This window comes from Geospiza fortis, unplaced genomic scaffold (genome assembly GCF_000277835.1).
Source record: "Geospiza fortis unplaced genomic scaffold, GeoFor_1.0 scaffold134, whole genome shotgun sequence".
NCBI classification, from domain to species: Eukaryota; Metazoa; Chordata; class Aves; order Passeriformes; family Thraupidae; genus Geospiza; species Geospiza fortis.
This window is the reverse complement of record NW_005054396.1, coordinates 2,516,249-2,534,710: the sequence shown is the minus strand read 5'-3', so window position 1 is coordinate 2,534,710 and position 18,462 is coordinate 2,516,249. Positions and strand designations below refer to the sequence as shown.

Genomic DNA, 18,462 nt, shown 5'->3' with positions numbered 1-18,462 from the left:
GAGAATAAATTGCATCATCAATAAGCAAAAGGATTTGTTTTCTAATTTTACACTTAGTTTTACAGAACTTTCAGACAAGAAGCTCAGTACTTATATATCAGTATTTCAAATTACATGGACATTGACTTCCCAGAAAGTCAATGCTGGAAACTCACTGATGTGTTCAGCAGCAGGGCTGCTGAGCATCCCTGCAGTGAAGACTTGTTCAACCACTGGCCTCAGCCTCTTGAGAGCCTATAGACAACCACATACTGAAATCTGCTAAAATAAAGCAACTTTAGGCAAAAGTAATTGCTTTGGTTGCAAAGTTTGAGATGTCACCTGCAATTCTGTTTCAAAAGAGTAGAAATCTTTTTAAAACCCTGTTCTGGCTTGGCCCTGACAGATTGAAAGTGAGGCCAAGAGTGGGGTTACCCTTTGCACAGGGCATGACATCACTGACTACAACAGTAAGTCACAGGAAAGGAAGCAAACCCACCCAATCAGGTTTCATGTAACTTTTTATTAAAATATAAATTACAAATAACACATCTTATGAAATTACAAAGTCCAATTGTAATTCCGGAATTTTACAGCTCAGCATTAATATTGCCATATATTTACAAATGGTGTAAAACAAGTACATTGGGATCTTTAATACAAAATAAACTTGTTTGATGGAACAAACTATTTTGTATATCTATACAGAAAGGATTTTTTTCCAAACAAGAGCTACAATTAAAACTAGACACTACCTTAAACTAACTACTAACTAAATCTCCAAAACATAGGAATGGCTTCACATTAAACTAATCCAGGAGAAATAGACCTAACATATGTTACTATATATTACTACTATATTTTGTAATATTGTTTATGTTAGTTATATTATATTGTATTGTATTATATTGTATTATAAACATATATTACCACTACATTGCATTAATATTGTATAATAACATATATTAGAAGAAACGTCTATGTGATGGATTGCAGCTGGTTCCGTATTTTAACATTAAACAGTTGCAGCACTGGAAAACCCATAATAAAAGTTCATATTTAAAATTTTCAGTTTACTTTAGGAATCCAGATGAGCTCTTTTCTTTGGTGATGTCTCATCATCTTCATCATCAGGATAACCAAATACTTCAAATAGACCTCTCTGCTAATTAGAAAAAGGTAAAAAAATGAAATTCCCACATTGAAAAAATACATGCTGCACATCTGTTTTGCCCCCAAGTCTTAGGAGTGAGCAATAAAATTCTTGCCACAGTTTCTGTAGCTGCTCAGAAGCTAAAATTCAAATAATTCTCAGCTGTAAAAGGCACAAAAGAGGTATCACTTCCTGCATTTTGTCTGCTTAAAAACACTTATAAATTCCCTGATGGGCAATAGATTCCAAAAAAGGCAATCTTATAGGGCACCAGCTGGGCAGGGAGGAAAGCCAAGGAGTAACAGTTCAATCATGCAGAAGAGGCAAAATTAACCTGCGCCCACCAGATTAACAACAGACTCCAGTCCCACCTTATCCTCCTTGAACCTTACCCCAAACTAGTCAGGGTTTCACTCTTAGTGAAACTAGTCAGAGATTTGGGTGAATTTGTCCCTAACTAAGGTACCCTGTACAAGGCTATTGCTGACTGTTCCGCGTTACACCCAGTAAAGTTCCACAATGCTGTTTTACTGTCCTACGTGAGGACAGGAGCTTCCATAAAAGTTCTCTCCCACCTTGGGGGCTGTCACCACTGTTGTCAGGGTTGTATATGTTGGATAGGAGCCATTGGAGCTTGCTGGTGATGTTGGAGCTGCCTTCTCTTCACCTTCACTGAACTGCACATCTTCATCCACCTGTGAGACTGCTGCTTCTTTGACAAATGTCTCACCAGGCAATATGAAGGAGACACTGGAAGAGACATAAGACAAGTGATTGAAGCTTTGCCTGGTATTTCATACTCAGGTCATAAATGGCTTCCAAAACTTTAGAATTAATTGACTTGGAGAAGGCAATCCAGCTCCAGCCCTACTTCCACCCGCACCAGAAGCTTCACAAATACCCAGGCAGACTGATAATGAGGCAGACTGAATCCTAACTCAGAAGAACAAAGCAAGATTATGCTCTTCATAAGCTGAGAGTTTTCTGAACAGAACATTTAATCTACTGACCACATCAGCTCTACTCAAAGAAAGGTCGATGGGGGTTTACTCTAACTCAAGGAGTTTTCAGCAAGAATGATATCCAACCCCAATCCCTGTTACCTGCTTCTGCTGCTCTTTGGGAAATTAAAAACTAACCAGCAGGCCTGCAGAATGGCAGTCACTGGCAGCCTCATAAGACAGAAACTGGGCCATACCTGTTCAGTTTCTCATTTTGCTGGTATTTTTCTTGGTCATATTTTGTCTTCAGTCCCTGGAATGTGTGAATGTATTTGACAGATTCCAGTGCATCAGAGAAGTTCTCAACTATATGTGCAATAAGGAACTGAATATCCTCCTGAATAAGAACAATACAGGGTTTCAGTCTCAAATGTTCACATACAGAAAGTCAGAAAGCTTTTAACTTTTTATTTTGGAAAGTAACTGCTTCCTTGTCCAGAACCAAAATACTGTTGTCAAGAGCAAACAGGAAGCAATCAGATTTATTCTTAGGGAAAAAGCTGAGATCTAGAAAGAATTATTAAACTTCCCTTAGAAATAGATGATAGACTCAGCAATGTCCCAGTTCCATTTGTGACTCTTCCAGCAAAACAGGAGGTTTGCTATCTTGGAAAAGTCTGCCTTTTGCCTCTTGCCCTGCAAGGTCACGGACGTGTTGGTGCTAAGGCTGCTGCTGAACTCACCTTTCGGATGAATTCAAACAGCTCCATCGAAGCAGACTTGAGCAGGTTGCACTTATTCCTGTTGTCCAACACAGCATTTACAACTGGTTCAAACAGGTTTCCCAGAGTGATGTAATGGTTATAAAGTTCATCTTTCAGGCCAATTATCCTCCTCATAAAGCGAAGAGCACCTGTGTGAAGAAAGACATTCAACCATTCAACAACCACATGCCAGGCTCTCACCTTCTTGTGGAAGAATTGAAAAACCTGATGTTACCCCAAGAGGAAGATGCACCCCAAAGTGCAGAAGCAGATTTGTTGACTGGTCACCTTTTCAGGAACCATGGATTTCTTTCTCAAGTCCAGCAGCAATGCATTCCAGCATGCATAAAGTTCAACTATTAACTCCCCACTGTGCTTTTGTCCTTGTTCCCCTCCCAGAACAAGCCCACCTTTAAAGATCCTGGTTCACAGAATTTCATTCACTCTCCACAAGGAGAACCAGATTTAGGACATTATTAAGAAAGGACACAATTTCCACTGAAATGAAGCAGGAAATCTGATTACAAAGGATCCTGTCATGAAGATTTGAAAGGATCTCTGTAGAGATTTGAAGATTTGAAAGGAGACAACAATCCTCTTCCCACAAGAAACTGCATTGGTCTGTGCTTACAGACAGCTGCTACCTCATTTTTTCCAAATTACTTAATTGTAGCCTGTAAAACCCAGCAAATGCACAGGAATTTTGAGTTCAAGTGTACATTGGTACTGGTACGCCTTCCACACAGGACATACAAAGCCTTGAAAAGGGAAATCATGACAGTTCTATACTCACACAAGGCCAGAAATTTGTGTTTGGATTTCATCAAGACCAGTGTTCTTCTTAGGAGATCTTTCTTGATAATGAAAATCTTCATGTGATACTTGTGCCGTTCCACACAAAAAGACAACAGCTCCAAAACTGAGCCAAGTATTTCTGCTGTTTGATAATTATCTACAAGAAAAAGTAATGCCATAAGTTGTACAAAAAAATAAATAATGTACTGTCAAAGTACACTGAGCTCAGTTGCTATTGCAGTTCCTGACATATTTTTAGTGGACTTTTTGTTTTACTGGATTGCTCTGGGAAGCAGGACATTGGGTCAGAGCAAAACAACAAACACCACTGTGGCTTTTTTGCCTTTACAGTAAATATTCTTTAAAATTAGACTAGCAAAACTATGGCATTATTCTCAATATACATGAAGGAAGTGCATCTTTACAAAGTAGACCATCAAGCTATGTCAGCATTCACAGCTTCAGGAAAGGGCTATGAAAAATCCTGCCCCCAGAATCCCTGTCCCTGGAGGAACAGCAGCTTGCAGGCAGGCATCACAGGTCTATTGCTGTTACCAGGACTGTAAGGCCCTTCAAAGGGAAAAAAAATTTAAATTGTCATTACCTATTTCATACCATTCTTCTGATGTATCAGCCAGAAGCGGCGCTGTAAGAACATGAATGTAACGGTCGTAGAAGATATCGAGAAATTCAAATATTTCTAAATTCTAAAACAACAATAACTTCATTAAACACTGGCATTCACATACAACCTTTTAAATGGAAGAGTAGTAACAGAAGAAACATCCTACAAAGAATTCTACTGAGTTCTTTGAATCTGCAGCACTGTCATCACATGAGATCAATTTCTTTATTTTGGGACAAACTTATATTTCTTGGGTCTCCAAACAACCTAGCTATCACTAGGTTTTCCAGTATATATTTGCATCCATGATGGGAAAAAGAATTCCCAGCATGGATGCAAATGTATACTGGAAAAAACATCAGTGACTCAAAGTGCTTGACAAAGTGTACTTAAACCATTCTGAAGTGCACGTAGTTTTGCTCAGAAAAACCTGTAAACCATTTTACAGGTATTCTGGTACATAACAATGTATTAAAATCTTTCAGGATTTATCATCCAGATGAGAGAGCTATGGTCAGACAGTGCTATGGCACTGACACGTGGGATTGTGTGGTTTAATACTGGCTCGATGACCCAGACACATACCTTTCATCAGCAAAATTAGCTTATCTTTTGCTTATTTAAAGTCGCTATCAGACCAACTCCACTCAATTAAAAAAACTCTATAATTTTTTATCCTCTGTCCACAATAACAGCAATAGAGAATATCAGGCTTTTAAGTTTACCAAGACAATATCATGTTTTCTGCCATTCATGTTCTCTTACACTAGCTATGGCCAGCATTTTTTCTGGATCAATCAGAGCACACAAAATCTCCATTAACTGATTATCTCCTCCAAACTCAGGGTTTGGACTACAGATTATCTGCTCAATGATCTCAGTGATGAGTTGGGTATCCTGCAAAAAAAAACCCAAAGAAAGAAATCACAAAATAATTACTCACAAGAATAGAATGAGTTCCCCACTTTCTGCAATTTTTTAAAAATAAGAATTAAAACAAAACACAGAAATTTAGGTTTTATTTTTCTGGTTATTTTCCTGTTTGCCCTAGAACTGGTATATTCAACAAACTACAAACCACTTTTACTTACATTCTCACTCTGCTGGGCCTCTTGCATTACAAATTGTTGGACGGTGGCTGGACTAAATTCTACTAGATAAGACAATATATCTGTAGCAGCAGCTCTAACTTGCAGATCACCCATTCCCTCACAAAGAAAAAAAAAAAAGATTAATTTGTTAGAGTAAATAAAGTTTGGTACTTATTATCACGTGAAGCTGCAAAGAGGAGGCAGTTTAAAAACTGGAGAACATTTTGTTACAAAAATTTTCATGAGAAACACGATAATATGGTTACAGAAAAACAACAAGGAACCAGGCAAATCCTTTCCCTACTTTTTTCCTCCTTTAGAAAGGGCACAAGGCTTTCTGTGTATTTGAGAGCCCTAACTTAGGCTAGAAACATTCACAACATCCTACTTGCTTCAATATCTAACTTTATTGATATTCTATGCCTGCTATCCACAATTTATTAATTTTATACTGAAGGACTAACTGTACAAATCAAAGTGTACCACAGTTTCTCTGCCCATTTACAGACAACAAGAATCCAAAACTTTCTTTGAGGGATGTGATTTTCTCTGATAAAAAAAAACAACAATCAAGCTTCCACATGAAAAAATCTTTTTCACCTTTTGACTACCTTGTCACAGGGACTTCACAGCCCTCAGACTTTTTCATCATGAAGTCTGAAAAGTAAAAGTAGTAAGAGCAGTGAAGCCAGGCTACTCCAGAGCAGAACTGTGGGCAGCTTCTGGATTCTGGACATTACCAGAAAACTCCACTCTCAGCAGAGCAATACTCTCCAATCAGACTTACAAAAAGGTGCTCAGCAGATTTAAAAAAAAGAAAAAAGAAAGAAAAAAGAAAAAAGAAAAAAGAAAAAAGGAAAAAGAAAAAAGAAAAAAGAAAAAAGAAAAAAAGAAAAGCTACATGGCTGTGGGCTTTTCTCACTTTTCTCGTTTTATTAAAACCAGTTTTAAGTTTTCACTTACCATTAACATTTCAAGAGTTGGAAGAAATCCCAACTTTGCCAAAGTTTGAAGAAATTCATCTCTTTTCTCAGGTAATGTGAAAGAAAAGGCACAGAATTCCTTGAAAAACTTCATCTAGTGCACAGGAAAAAAAAAAGTCTTGTGTATTTGAGTCAGAAAACTCTCTGAAAGGAGGAAACAGTTACAATTTGTACTGGGGGCTGTACTGCCTCTTAGAAATACTTCTAAGACTGCAGAACTCTAAGGACAGTTTTGCTTTCTACTTCATCCTTCTCATTTAAAGCTTTTGAGGAACCACCAAGACTGCTGACTTACCAATTCACATTGTTGCTCACCAGCAGTAGCTTCATTTGTTAATTGTGCAAAAACTTCAGGCAAAAATTCCTCATCTTTCTGTGGAGCATGCAAAAAGAACACAAATTACACAGGGCCTTCTGGAAAGTGAAAATATGATCTTTCTAGGATCCCACACTGCCATTATTTTTTATCACAATGAAGGCAAATGCTAGAGTACACATCCAGCAGGATCATTTCCTGCACTTTCAGAACTCCACCTGTGCAGCTGAAGCATCTCCAGGACACCAGAGCCACAGGTAAAGCTGGGCACAGGGGATGATCCCTAAAGCTGATCCCTAAATTTTTCTCTACAGTGTGACATTTCCTTTCTTTCTCTGCTGTGCCACCCCTATGCTTTGCAGTCTTGCCAAAGCCCACAGACTCCCTGTGGGATTTGCTACACCCACACACACATCAAAAGGACAGAGAAGGACAGTCCTAATTTGTTTCAGACTCCCTCAGAGCACTTCGCACATCACCTTTTAGGGAAGAAACTGGAACACTTCTGACGTAAAAAGTGTTAACCAAGAAAAAACTTTGGCCCTACTGTACCTGCACCATTCATACTACACTATGAACATCCCAAGGGGATCAGTTTCCCTCTTTTGGATCTGCAGCATTGCAAAGCACCTTTTCAGTCCATCTCTGTGAGGAGGACTCCATTAACAGATTGCAATTTGGCTGCAGCCACATTCTCCTGAATCTTACTAGCAGTAAAACCAGCTCTCCCACATGCAGACACTCTGCTTTGCCAAGATAAGAAACTTTTGTGACTATTATGTGCTTTTCAGATTCACATCCTCTACTGGTATAAGATATTTAAGGATATATAGGACAACATTACACTTCGTGTTAAGTATTTCATTCTTTACACTCCAAGGAACATCATAATCTCTCAAGTGTTTTGGCACTTTCTGCCATATCTGTCCACCCATTTCTCTGCACCCCTTTACATGGAAAACAGTGTAATAAATGTCCCTGGAATGAAGTACTGGAAGTTGCATGTTCCTTAAATACTTATACAAAACCAGCTCCAAAGGTGTGTTTGACAAAGAGAAGGACTTTATTTTGTTACAGCCAATAAAAAGTATTAAGATATTCACCTGAAATTTATCATTTTGAAAATACAAAAAATTCAAGGTATCAGAAAGAAGGGAAAGCATTCAAAACATTGTGCCTATGCTTAACTTACACAGTGTTCACCAGCTTTAAACCATTTCCAAACTACAGCCAGAGGGATCTCTACAGATCCAATCTAAGCCACATTAAAAAACACGTACCTGCAATGCCTGTAAAATCTCCTCTTTGCTGCAGCTGATGAAGGAATTGAGGGTAGAAAGAAAACCTGCTTCAAAATCTGATGGATTAGGCATGATGATGGCGTGAATGTACTGTGCCCTAGATGTCTGGCGGATTTTTTGCCTGAGTTCAGGGTCTCTGATAGGAATAACCTCCTGAAGCTTTGCTGTTTTGGTTAAGAATTCCCTGTGCCATCCTGGCTGAGCCAAACAAGGATCATATTCAAGGCATCCAACAACACCCAGAATACACTCATCAGAAAACATCACCTCAAACAGAATGGCTTTGTCCAGGTACAAAATTCCTCTCACAATGTCAAACAGAAGATGCAAGCCTTCAGTGTTCTTTACACTCTCACAAACTTGGAAAAGATGTAGCAGCTTTGGAATATAGCCTTCATTCTTCAAGGCCAGTGCTAGCTTTTGCTTACGGATGCGTGAGAGGCGAACAGAAGTCACTAGGTCTGCAATCTCTCCAAGTCTGTGGAGTTCACAGGTGGGAAGGTCTATCAAATGACTAATTCTACCCATTTCTTAAGGCATTGTTCTTCTGACTCAAGAAGGTCTTGGGTAACTTCCAGAGAATGACACCAATACCCAAAGGGGACAAGAGGGAAGCAAGACAGGAGCCCACTCTGCACTGTCCTCCTGATGCTCTGCCCCTCCAACTGCCTCAGGTGCTCTTCAGTCATTGTGATGTCACTTGGATCAGAGCCTGCTGATTGGTCCATCCCTCTAACTCCCAGACTCCAGAATGCTGGGCTCATGACTGTCCAGGGTCATGGTAAGTGACCAATGGCTTTTGTCTGTTGTTGACCTTTTAGAACTTCTAGAGCCCCTTCCTGTACCTGCTGGGGGCCTGTAAGAAGGCTGGAGGGCAGCCTTCTTACAGGCTCTTAGAGCCTCTTTCCAAGGGCACGCAGGGAAGAGGAGGAATAGCTTTAAGCTGTTTCTACTGGATATTAAGAAGAAATGCTGGACAATAAGAGTGGTGAGGCATTGGCAAAGGTTGCCCAGAGAGGTTGTGGCTGCCCCATCCCTGGAAGTGTTGAAGGCCAGGCTTGATGGGGCTTTGAGCTACATGGTCTAGTAGACGATGTCCCTGCCTATTGCAGGGGCATTGGAACTAGATGAGCTTTTAGGTCCCTTCCAAACCTAGCTATGATCAAATTGTCATCATGGAAGCAGGCTGGGACACTTCCCCAACTGCACTGCAGCTGAGAGCTATGGGCTTTTCAGAAGCAAGAGGCTAGGAAGTGTTAAGGAAACTTCCCTGTCCAGCCACCCAAGAGCCACTCTGGAGTCACTCTCACATCGCCTCATGTGGGACCAAAGGCTTTTGCAGCTGTATCCTCCACTCTCATGCAGTCAGACTAGGTTTCCTTACTTGCTTAAACCTGGGTTTCCCATAGCAGAGTCTCAGATGTCCAGATCCTCAAAACAGTTTAATCATGATTCAGTAACTAAATAACAAAATAACAACTCAAGCTGGCACCTCTGAGGAGGAACCTTGAATAAAGAAACTCCTGTGCTTTTATCCCCTCACTGTACAAGGTCATGAAGGTCTGGGCTCATCAGCTCCTACTGTGTCTGTGAGTCCCCTGGCTGCCCCACAGGTCCCTGTGCCATTTGTAATGCAAAGGGTAGTTCATGGCCTCTTGCCTTGGGCTTGGGCTCCTGCCCCCCCCACCAGAGCTCAACCTGCATCTTGTACTGCAGCTGCATCCCGAGTTACCTGCACTGAATGTATTCTTTAACACCTACCTCACCAACATCTACTGAGAAAGGAATACAGCTGGCTGCAAGCAACCAAGGGCACTCCTGGTACGTGTAGAGGACAACTTCCTTATCCAGGTATTAGACGATCCATCCCTGGAAGCGTTGAAGGCCAGGCTGGATGGGGCTCTGAGCAATTATGTCTAGTGAGAAGCATCCCGGCTCATGGCAGAGGGGTTGGAACAGGATAATCTTTCAGATGCCTTCCCATGAAAGCCATTCTATGATCCTATGGTTTGGAAGAGATATAAAGACAGTAATAACTGTACCTCTTACCCTGTGTTGGCTTGTTAATAGCAGCTGCTTTTGTCTTTTCAGTAAGTGCAAAGCATAATTCATGTTTGTGCAACACCTTAGAAATTTCAAATGACATTCTAAGTGTTCTTTTCCTGTCAATTACTTTAAAGCTGCTACATGTTCCTTCATACCACATTCACTAAGGGCCACACTGGCCCTTCCAGAAATAGGACAGATGCTGCAATATAGGGAGATATCAGTGACAATGAACAGGTCCAGTGTTTCACAATTAAGGGCATTTCCCAGCTTTTTCTACCCATGGTGATTCCTTAAAAAACCTATAAATGAAACAACACACACTTTCAAGTTAATATTAGCATAGGAGGTAATATAAAGGCTGGTGTTTATTGGAGGTCTCCAGGGGCAGATATGGAAAATGTCCACAAAATGCACACACACACCCCCCCCACCCCCGGGGTAAATGCAATTTTGTAAGTTTAGCAAATTAGCATAATCACCAATTAGAGACATAACTGGTGAGGCAATTTTCCCCAGTTAAACCCTTCCCTGATTCCCACCTCCCCTTTTTAGGGACTAAACCATTCTTGATGAAAATGCATAAATGTATCTCAAAGAGCTGGTTTTGACCTTGGTTCCGAGGGAGAACCAAGATAGGATAGGGGCCTTGTAACCCCTGGGGCTTGGAGCTCTGGAATATATTTTGTCATTCTGTCCAGGCAAAAAGGTAAGGAAAAGCACTGGGAGAATGAATACACTCATGTTATGAACAGGGGAAATGAAGCCAAGATCTTCTAAAAGGCTTGGGCCTGTTTACTGAAAGTCAAGACAGCCAAAGACGAGACCGCAGGGTAAGCCTGGGGCCTATGCGGTAAGTCAGAGTTACAAACTAACAAACTGTGTGCTACACGGAGTGTTTCCTTGGTCGCCGGCTCCGCAGAAAGACCCAGGCGCTCGGCATGTTTGGCAAAGTATTTGAAATAACTATTGTCAGTTTGTCTGCTCTCGCGTTTCTTTCTACTAAAAATCTAGGAAGCGAAGAATGAGCTTTGATGTGAGAAACAAAATATAGGTTAGTTCTATATTGCAAAGTTGTATAAAGACATGAAAGCTAACAGTATAAAGTATCATTACTAACATCTTTCAAAATTGAGCTCTTTATTCTCTTAACTACATTAGCAACATAAGCAGAATCAGTGATTAAATTGAAAGGTTGTGGAAAGAGCTGAAAAGCCTAAACTACTAACTACACTTGTCTGGAGTGCAGCGATGAGCTTGTCTTCTTTGAAGAGTTGATGTCGCAGCTTTGGGTTTTCTGTTGTAGAAATGTCAAGTCTAGCATCTTGGATTTCAGTCACAATACTAGTACAGGTTGGCTCTATTTCTATCTTCGGAGGAGCTGCGATGAGGAAGTCATCTATGTAGTGTAGAATCTTGAATCTTGGAAACTTCTGTCGAACTGAAGAAAAAACTTGTACAAGACATTAGCAAATCATATACATCATGACAACTATGATCTTATGTAAGATAGAAAGCTGTCTTAGTTGGAATGTTTTTACATGACAATTCTTTTTTAAAAATGACTTGGTTTAACATAAGCAAAGTAACAAGTTTGTTCATCAGAGTCTAACAGCACAGTGCGAACAGAGTTTTTTCTATTGCAATTTCCATAAAAGATATTGTGAATTGGTTAAAATCAGGGAAGCTACATTTCGACAATCTGCAGGAACTAAATCAAATGAATTAAAAACACATTTCAACACATTATCAAAATAAGGAGAAGAAAACTCACTTTCTTTTAAAGCTTGACATAATTCTTTTATATCATGATAAGTGAGACTTTCATACCTGGGGTTAGCATTGTGACGACTATATCTTACTGGTAAAGCAAGAAGTGGTTTCTGAGAATCAAAGTCTTTTTCTGAATTTTGATTAATATTGGACTAGTCAGGTAAAATCAATGGTGGCTCTGAGATTTTTTTCTTCTCTGCTTTTTCTGGCTTGGAAGAACAGACAGTTTCAGTGAGATTTTTTGTTTTGGGACTTCTGCCAACTTTAAAGTTCTTGGCAGAGGTGTTGTTATAACACCTAAGTTTTCTGGGATCTCCGCCAGTAGGGGCAGGAGAAAATGACTCTGATATTTGGGCTGGGCTACCACCGGAGGGACAAGCCCCCTCAGGATCTTTGCCAAGAGAGACAGAGGAGTCGCTGGCCTTTTGCCCCAAGGGCTTTGGCAGCGAACTCAGATCTGAGTCATTCTCTTCACTTTTGCTGGAATAAGTATTATTAAATTTAGACAAATTAGACTGTTTTCGAGTTTTAGATCTCGATTTGGTATTTGTGACACTTTCTAAAGCATTTTTACAAGTTATACATCGTATTTTGGACTGGGGAGACTCAGTTGGAAAATTGCCAGCGTTAAGCTGTGAGCCCAAAAGGCCAATTTTTCCCTCAATAAAAACAGAATTAGGTTTTAAGATTCTAGAATCATCAGTTTGTGTTGATACAGAAGTCTTTTTAAATTCTCTTGCCTTAATCGCAACTCTTTTTCTAGACTGAGCAATTTTAGTTTCACTAGCTTCTGGACTAATGCCTAATGCCTCAGTGTCTCTCCTTGCCTTGCCATCAGGAAAAGAATCTCTGTTCATGACAAAAGACTCTGTATCTGAGCATTCAAAAAACCCAGGGAGATTAGGACAATTTACTAAAAAAGGATTCTTAGAATTGCAAAGCAACCTGCCCTCTTGAATCACAGTCCCGAGCACCTTTCTCGACATGGCAAAAGTTCATTTTTCCACGGAGGAACTTGCGGGAGCTGGACAGAAGAAACAGGGACGCAGGGAAACCCGGAAGGAACAGAAGGCACAATCTGAGCTGAAAGCTGATCCGGTTCACAGCCTCCGGGAGACACGACACTTTCAATTTTATCTGGAGAGATACCGAACTCACTAGAAGAAAACTGACCCCTCAGAGAACCTGAAATCCCCACAGAAGGTGATGCTGCTTCAGTATCGCTTGGATTTAAAGGCTCTGAGCAAGATGTTTTGTTTTGTTGTCTGGAAAATCTTGTGTTACAGTCATTTTGTTTAAAGCAGTCTAATATAGCTCGAGAAACAGGAATTAGCTTATATAAGGTCTCTTCCTTTTTGAGAGAAAACAAATTATATATCTTCCAATTTATTTGATCCTAAAATTCAAAGGTAAAAGCAGTCTGCAAGTCAATATTTTGAGTGTTCGCTTTTACTCAGACTAATAAGTCTTTCAGTTCAGTTTTTGAGATATCAGAACATCCCTGAGTCATGTCAAGTCGGTAAAAAACGTCCCATTCTGATTTAGATAAGTGATTTCCCATAGTGTCACCCAAGGGCCCCTAATAAAAAGTTACTTACAAGAACAAGCTGCAGCAGTAGACAAAGGGGATGAAATAATTCCTTTTTTAACACCTTGGGTCTCTGACGCCGAACCGTTGAAGAATTTTCTTTTTTATCTCTAGTCTAGCCCTTTTTCCTCACACAAGGAGCACCATTTGCGCCGGCAGTTTATATACAGACACGAACGGGACGGGACCACTGTTGTTTTTGGGGTTTTTATAAGTTCAATACATCCCATGGTACACTGGTTCTCAAAATCTACATATTGTAATGCCCCCCTCCTCCCCAAGTTCTCCCTGCCTGGTAAGAAGTGCAGTTTTGCCTTAGGCAGGGTTTTACCAACACAAAGAAAGGCCATTGCCCTGCCCTGGCCAGAGTCAGCCAGCGACACAAACAGAACTATTAACTCCAACGACTTTTAATTAACATAACAAGTAACTCTGCCCAGCAGCTCTGCCTCAGCAGCTCTGGTTTATAGATTTTGTAACTCAGTTTTTTTTCTACTGATATAAAATTTAACAAAATTCAGTTCATAACACAAAAGACTGAGCATGTCAGGATCCTGAACTGACACAGAAGAATGGGTGAAAGTTACTGATATACTAGAAAGTAAAGTTAAGGAATGTGTACATTGCCAGAAAATTGTAGTTATCAATTTTGCCACTAGCCTCAATTACAGTGGTTAAAAGCTTTCCTGGGTCTGCTGGGGAAGGGGTTGGAATTTAAAAAAAATATTCAGTCTTGAAGCACCACTGTGTGTTGCAGTCAAATGGCAGGATAGCCTTCGAGTATTAAACAGACTGAGAGGTTTTAAAGGTGGCATTTTTGGACAACCTGCATTTCTGCCTTCTGTATTTGAGTGGCACCTAGGAGCAGACTGAGGATGAAAATGCTTTAGTTTTAAAATAATCTTAATGCAGCTCTGGGGTTTTCGGGCTCTCCCCAACCCCAGCTGCCGTGGGTGTCCCAGACAGCGAAGTCCAGTTAAGCACAACTGTCTGGGCCCCTCAGGCAGGCTCCAGAGCCACAGGCAATCTTAGCAAGCTGCTCAGCTCTTGAGATCGGCTCTTTTGTGATTATCAGCTCATTAGTGATTTCAGCTCTTTGCTTGCTAAGTGCCTTGGCAGACACAGGGACAGAGAGGAGAAGGCTGTATGAGGTTCCACAGAGATGTCTTTATTGGTATCTTCTGTGAAGAGTCCCAGTGACAGCTCTTCTGCCGAACTGGGCAGAAACAGGAGTTTATATAGGGTATAGGAGTTTTGGGAAACAGTCCAATAGTAAGGGTCAAGGCGAAAATTACCTATAGTTTTACAGACAGATAACAAGGGCCTGAGGGCAGAAGAGAAGTTTCTTAGGTCCAGTCATCATGACTAAGCATTTCTTATCTTAAAGAACTGGCCGCCAGGGAGGCCTTGCAGGCCCTGTATCTGCTACATAACCTATTTCAGCTTCATTTCTCCCTAGGAGAAGCAATATCCTCCTTAGAAATGAAATGCTATACATTTATTTTCAGAACATAGCTGAGACATGAGCAGAACAACTGAAGGAAATTTGTGTGAGATGCAGAGGGTATTCAGCTGCCATCAGTCCCAGCAAGACAGTGTTTAGGGGAAAATGATCAGAACAAAGTAAATTTAGTCCTTCTGCCTACATCAAAAAACCTTCCCAGAAGTACTAAAGTTTTAATTAAATTGCTGGTTTCAGTCATTCAATTTTAACAACCAACTTCTGGGAATTTTGTCTTTTAGCAACCCTATTATATCAGAGCAGCATACTTTATATAATTAAACCAATCGTACAGCGAATTCCAGACTGGCTGTGCAGCACAGCAGTCCCTGGGCAATCAGCACCTTATTCAAAAGCTGCTCTTTGCTTAGACTGTGCTTGGTGATGGTGCTTTGAGCCAGAGAATAAACCTGTAAAATGCATCCTTTCCTGACCATGTGGGCTTTCTCTGCTCCCAGTGAGGCAGCCTTGGGTCCAAATGCCACAGGGTAAATATCACTCTCTCAATGGAGATGCATGAGGGTGGTTTACTAAAAATCATGCCCAGCATGAAGGTGAGATAGCCCAGTGCTTCTGGGACTCCTGCATAACACAGCTGGAATGAATCAAAACAACTGCTTTGAAATGAACTAGAAGTACGTCTATGTGGGCACCAACAAGAGATTTGGTTCCCCGCACATAAACACATTTCAGTTTATTTCCTTACTTCTCAAATTCAGAGCAACACCATTTAAATCAAATACTACATTTCAAATCATGTTCCTTCTTGACACTAAAGAAAACAAATCCCTGGCTGCTATTTACTTTTCAGTTCTTTTGCAGATGACAGTCGTCATTATTCACACATAATCCAAGCCAGAAAAACTAATGTTCTTCATGTAATTATATTTCAAATATTTCACTTTCAGGTCATTACATCTCTGGTATCTTCCTCCCACTCTGCGAGCATCCCCTTATGTTGCTGCTTTTCAATGGCCGCTGCCTGTGTGACCAGCCTTCCCAGCTAAGGAGCCCCTAATACTGCAAATATCACTGTATTGCCATCAATGGAACACACAGTAAGGTGCCCAAACAATGAAATTACTTCCTCCAAACTGTCATCTCTTGTGTTTATTGACTATGGACTTGAAAGACACTTGCTGTTGTGCTGCTGGTTCATTGCTCCCAAGAAAGACCATCCCAGTTAAACCTTTCTCCTTAGAATATTTTTCCAGAAAATTATTTTTTATTTTTTTTATCTTCCACCATTCCACTACTCCTTTTTTCTTCTCTCCTAATATTCATGCATAAGGAATTAATGTCAAGATCATTGCCTCAAGGAAAGGTCAGGTCTGTGGTGAATGGACAGTAAAAGTGCAGAAATCTGATTTCTGTCACTGCCCTATCACAAGGAACTACAAGAAGTCAGCATAAGTCACCTGAATTTTTCCATAAAATGAGGGAAAATATTCCATACTCTGACCTCAGAGGTCTTCTGGGAATCCCTCCAAGGAAAGTTTCAGTTCTAGAACATGAAGTTTTTTTAAAAAGCAATTTTTCAGAAGTAAACTGACAAAACATGACCATGGATAGAAATCAGGATGATTAGAACTATCAGGATGTCATGGTTTGACACTGGCGCAATGCCAGTGCCCCCATGAAAATATATGCTCCCTGGTGTCTGCTGTGAGATGTGACCAGGAATAGAGCAAAGCAGGCTCCACTTAAAATAAAGAGAAACTTTACCAACCTACAACTATATATAAAAAGAAACACACACAGAACTCAGAATGGAAACCTTCCAAAAACATTCCTCCTCTCCCCACCAAATTTCCAAGACATCCACCCAACTCTCAGTCCATAACCACCCTTTAGATAATCAATTCTCAGTCCATCAAGGAGAGAGGAGTCCCTCTTGTACCATAGGCTTCCCCTGGAAACACAGTTGAGACCTCGTATGTTTCCATGTCACACGTGGCGCTGCCCAGAGGTCATTTGCCATCGTAATATCTTCCTTCCATGCCCAGTGCTCTCACCACTGCACATGGACCAGAGCTGCTTCTAGGGTTCCCCTTTTAAGGATGCTTTGCCCAGTTCCAAAAAAAGCACAGTCTCTCACTTTTGGGACACCTGTCCCCCCCAGATTCACCTCCTGGGGCCGAGGGGTCTCGAGAACAGAGGTCTTTTTCTTCCTGAAGACAGAGGGCACCACCACCCTCCCCACCCATTGTCTCTGTTCACACACTCTTTCCTGTTCACACCCTCTTTCACACAACATCACTGCACTCTCTTGGCTCCAAGCCATTGCGTCCCCCTAAATGCAGTCTCTGGGTCCCAGGAAAAATGGTTCTGTCCATGGCTATACAAGAAAAGTCCAGCCAAAGGTCACTCCATCATCCCTCTCACCTAAGATTCTTCTCAATTTCTCTCGTGGCCCATTTCCTCTTATCTCATCTCTCTCTCTCCTCTCATTCAACTCCAGGAGGATCAGCATTTTTAAGGTTTCCATCATTCAAGAAAAGGGTTAAAAATGTCAGGCTCTGCCTGTCCAGAACTCCCACGCTGCCCTGCTGGGCACCTTCTCAGCTGGCTGTGCTATCAAATTTCAAGGTGGCACAAGCACAGACACCGGCTTGCGCGCTCTCTCTCTCTCTCCCTCTCTCTCTCTCTTCCCCCACCACCTCTCCCCAGTATTCAAATCTGAGCACCTACTGGTTTGACCACAGCATCCCAGAAAACTCACTTCCTTTTCAAACCAGGACACAGGATCAAAACATCTTTACTTCTGGGTTATTTTGCCAAAGAGTACTGATGTTCTTGTCCTGAGCTTTCATGGGTGTCTTTCACTGTGGTACTGACGAAGGACATAGAATTCCTCACAAGCACAATGTGGCACAGGAAACTTCCATGAACTGAGTGACATTTGGTCCATGCAGAGCTTTGTATAAGGAAGTCCTTCAAACAATACAATTCAAATATACAGAATAAAGAATGGGAGTAAAGGTGACTATTAAGATTTAAGGTGCTCATACTGCAGCTCTGAAGTGGCTTCTAAAACAAGGTAATTTCGAAGTGCCTGAATCCAGAATAACATATCAAAAAAGGTTTTGATTTGAAGGAGATTAGGACAGTATTCATGCAGGAGCAAACCTCCTGTCTGTTTAAGTGCACAATGCATTCTGGAGGAATGGCTTCACTCTGGCAATGCAGCTGTCAGTTTGTTTAAGTAAACATGCATTCAGCCCAAACAATAATGTTTTCTTCCAAAAGTTGCTAAACATCTCCACAAAGTGGATTAAAATTACACAGTCAGCAGTTTTCCTTGATTGTTGATAAAACTCCAAAGAGAGAACAATCAGCAGTTAAAGCACTGCAACTTGTTTGTGTGTGAAATTTGTGAAATCAGGGAGTATAGAAACAAAGTCTTCAAAAATCAGGATTGTTTTGGCTTTTTTGATGGATGATGATGCTAAGAAGAATTTGCATAGTTCCCCAGGAGCAGCTCTGATGTGCTGGTTCTCTGAGAGTCAGCTCATTACATCCATAACAGTGAATGTCACTGATTTCCTTTCTCCAAAATTAAGAATTGACAAATGTGAATGAAATGAACTGAAATGCTGTCTGAAA

At 40.8% G+C, this 18,462-nt stretch overlaps 1 protein-coding gene across 1 annotated transcript; it reads right to left on the bottom strand.

Moving 5' to 3' along the window:
• Positions 1 to 1,057: 1,057 nt before the first annotated feature.
• LOC102034524 (serine/threonine-protein phosphatase 4 regulatory subunit 3-like) lies at positions 1,058 to 8,488 on the bottom strand. Its single transcript, XM_031060943.1, is given in 11 exon segments — positions 1,058 to 1,141; positions 1,708 to 1,882; positions 2,331 to 2,470; positions 2,817 to 2,986; positions 3,631 to 3,789; positions 4,237 to 4,339; positions 5,023 to 5,154; positions 5,349 to 5,465; positions 6,312 to 6,425; positions 6,627 to 6,704; positions 7,928 to 8,488. Coding segments are annotated over 11 exon segments (1,833 nt in total).
• Positions 8,489 to 18,462: the final 9,974 nt, after the last annotated feature.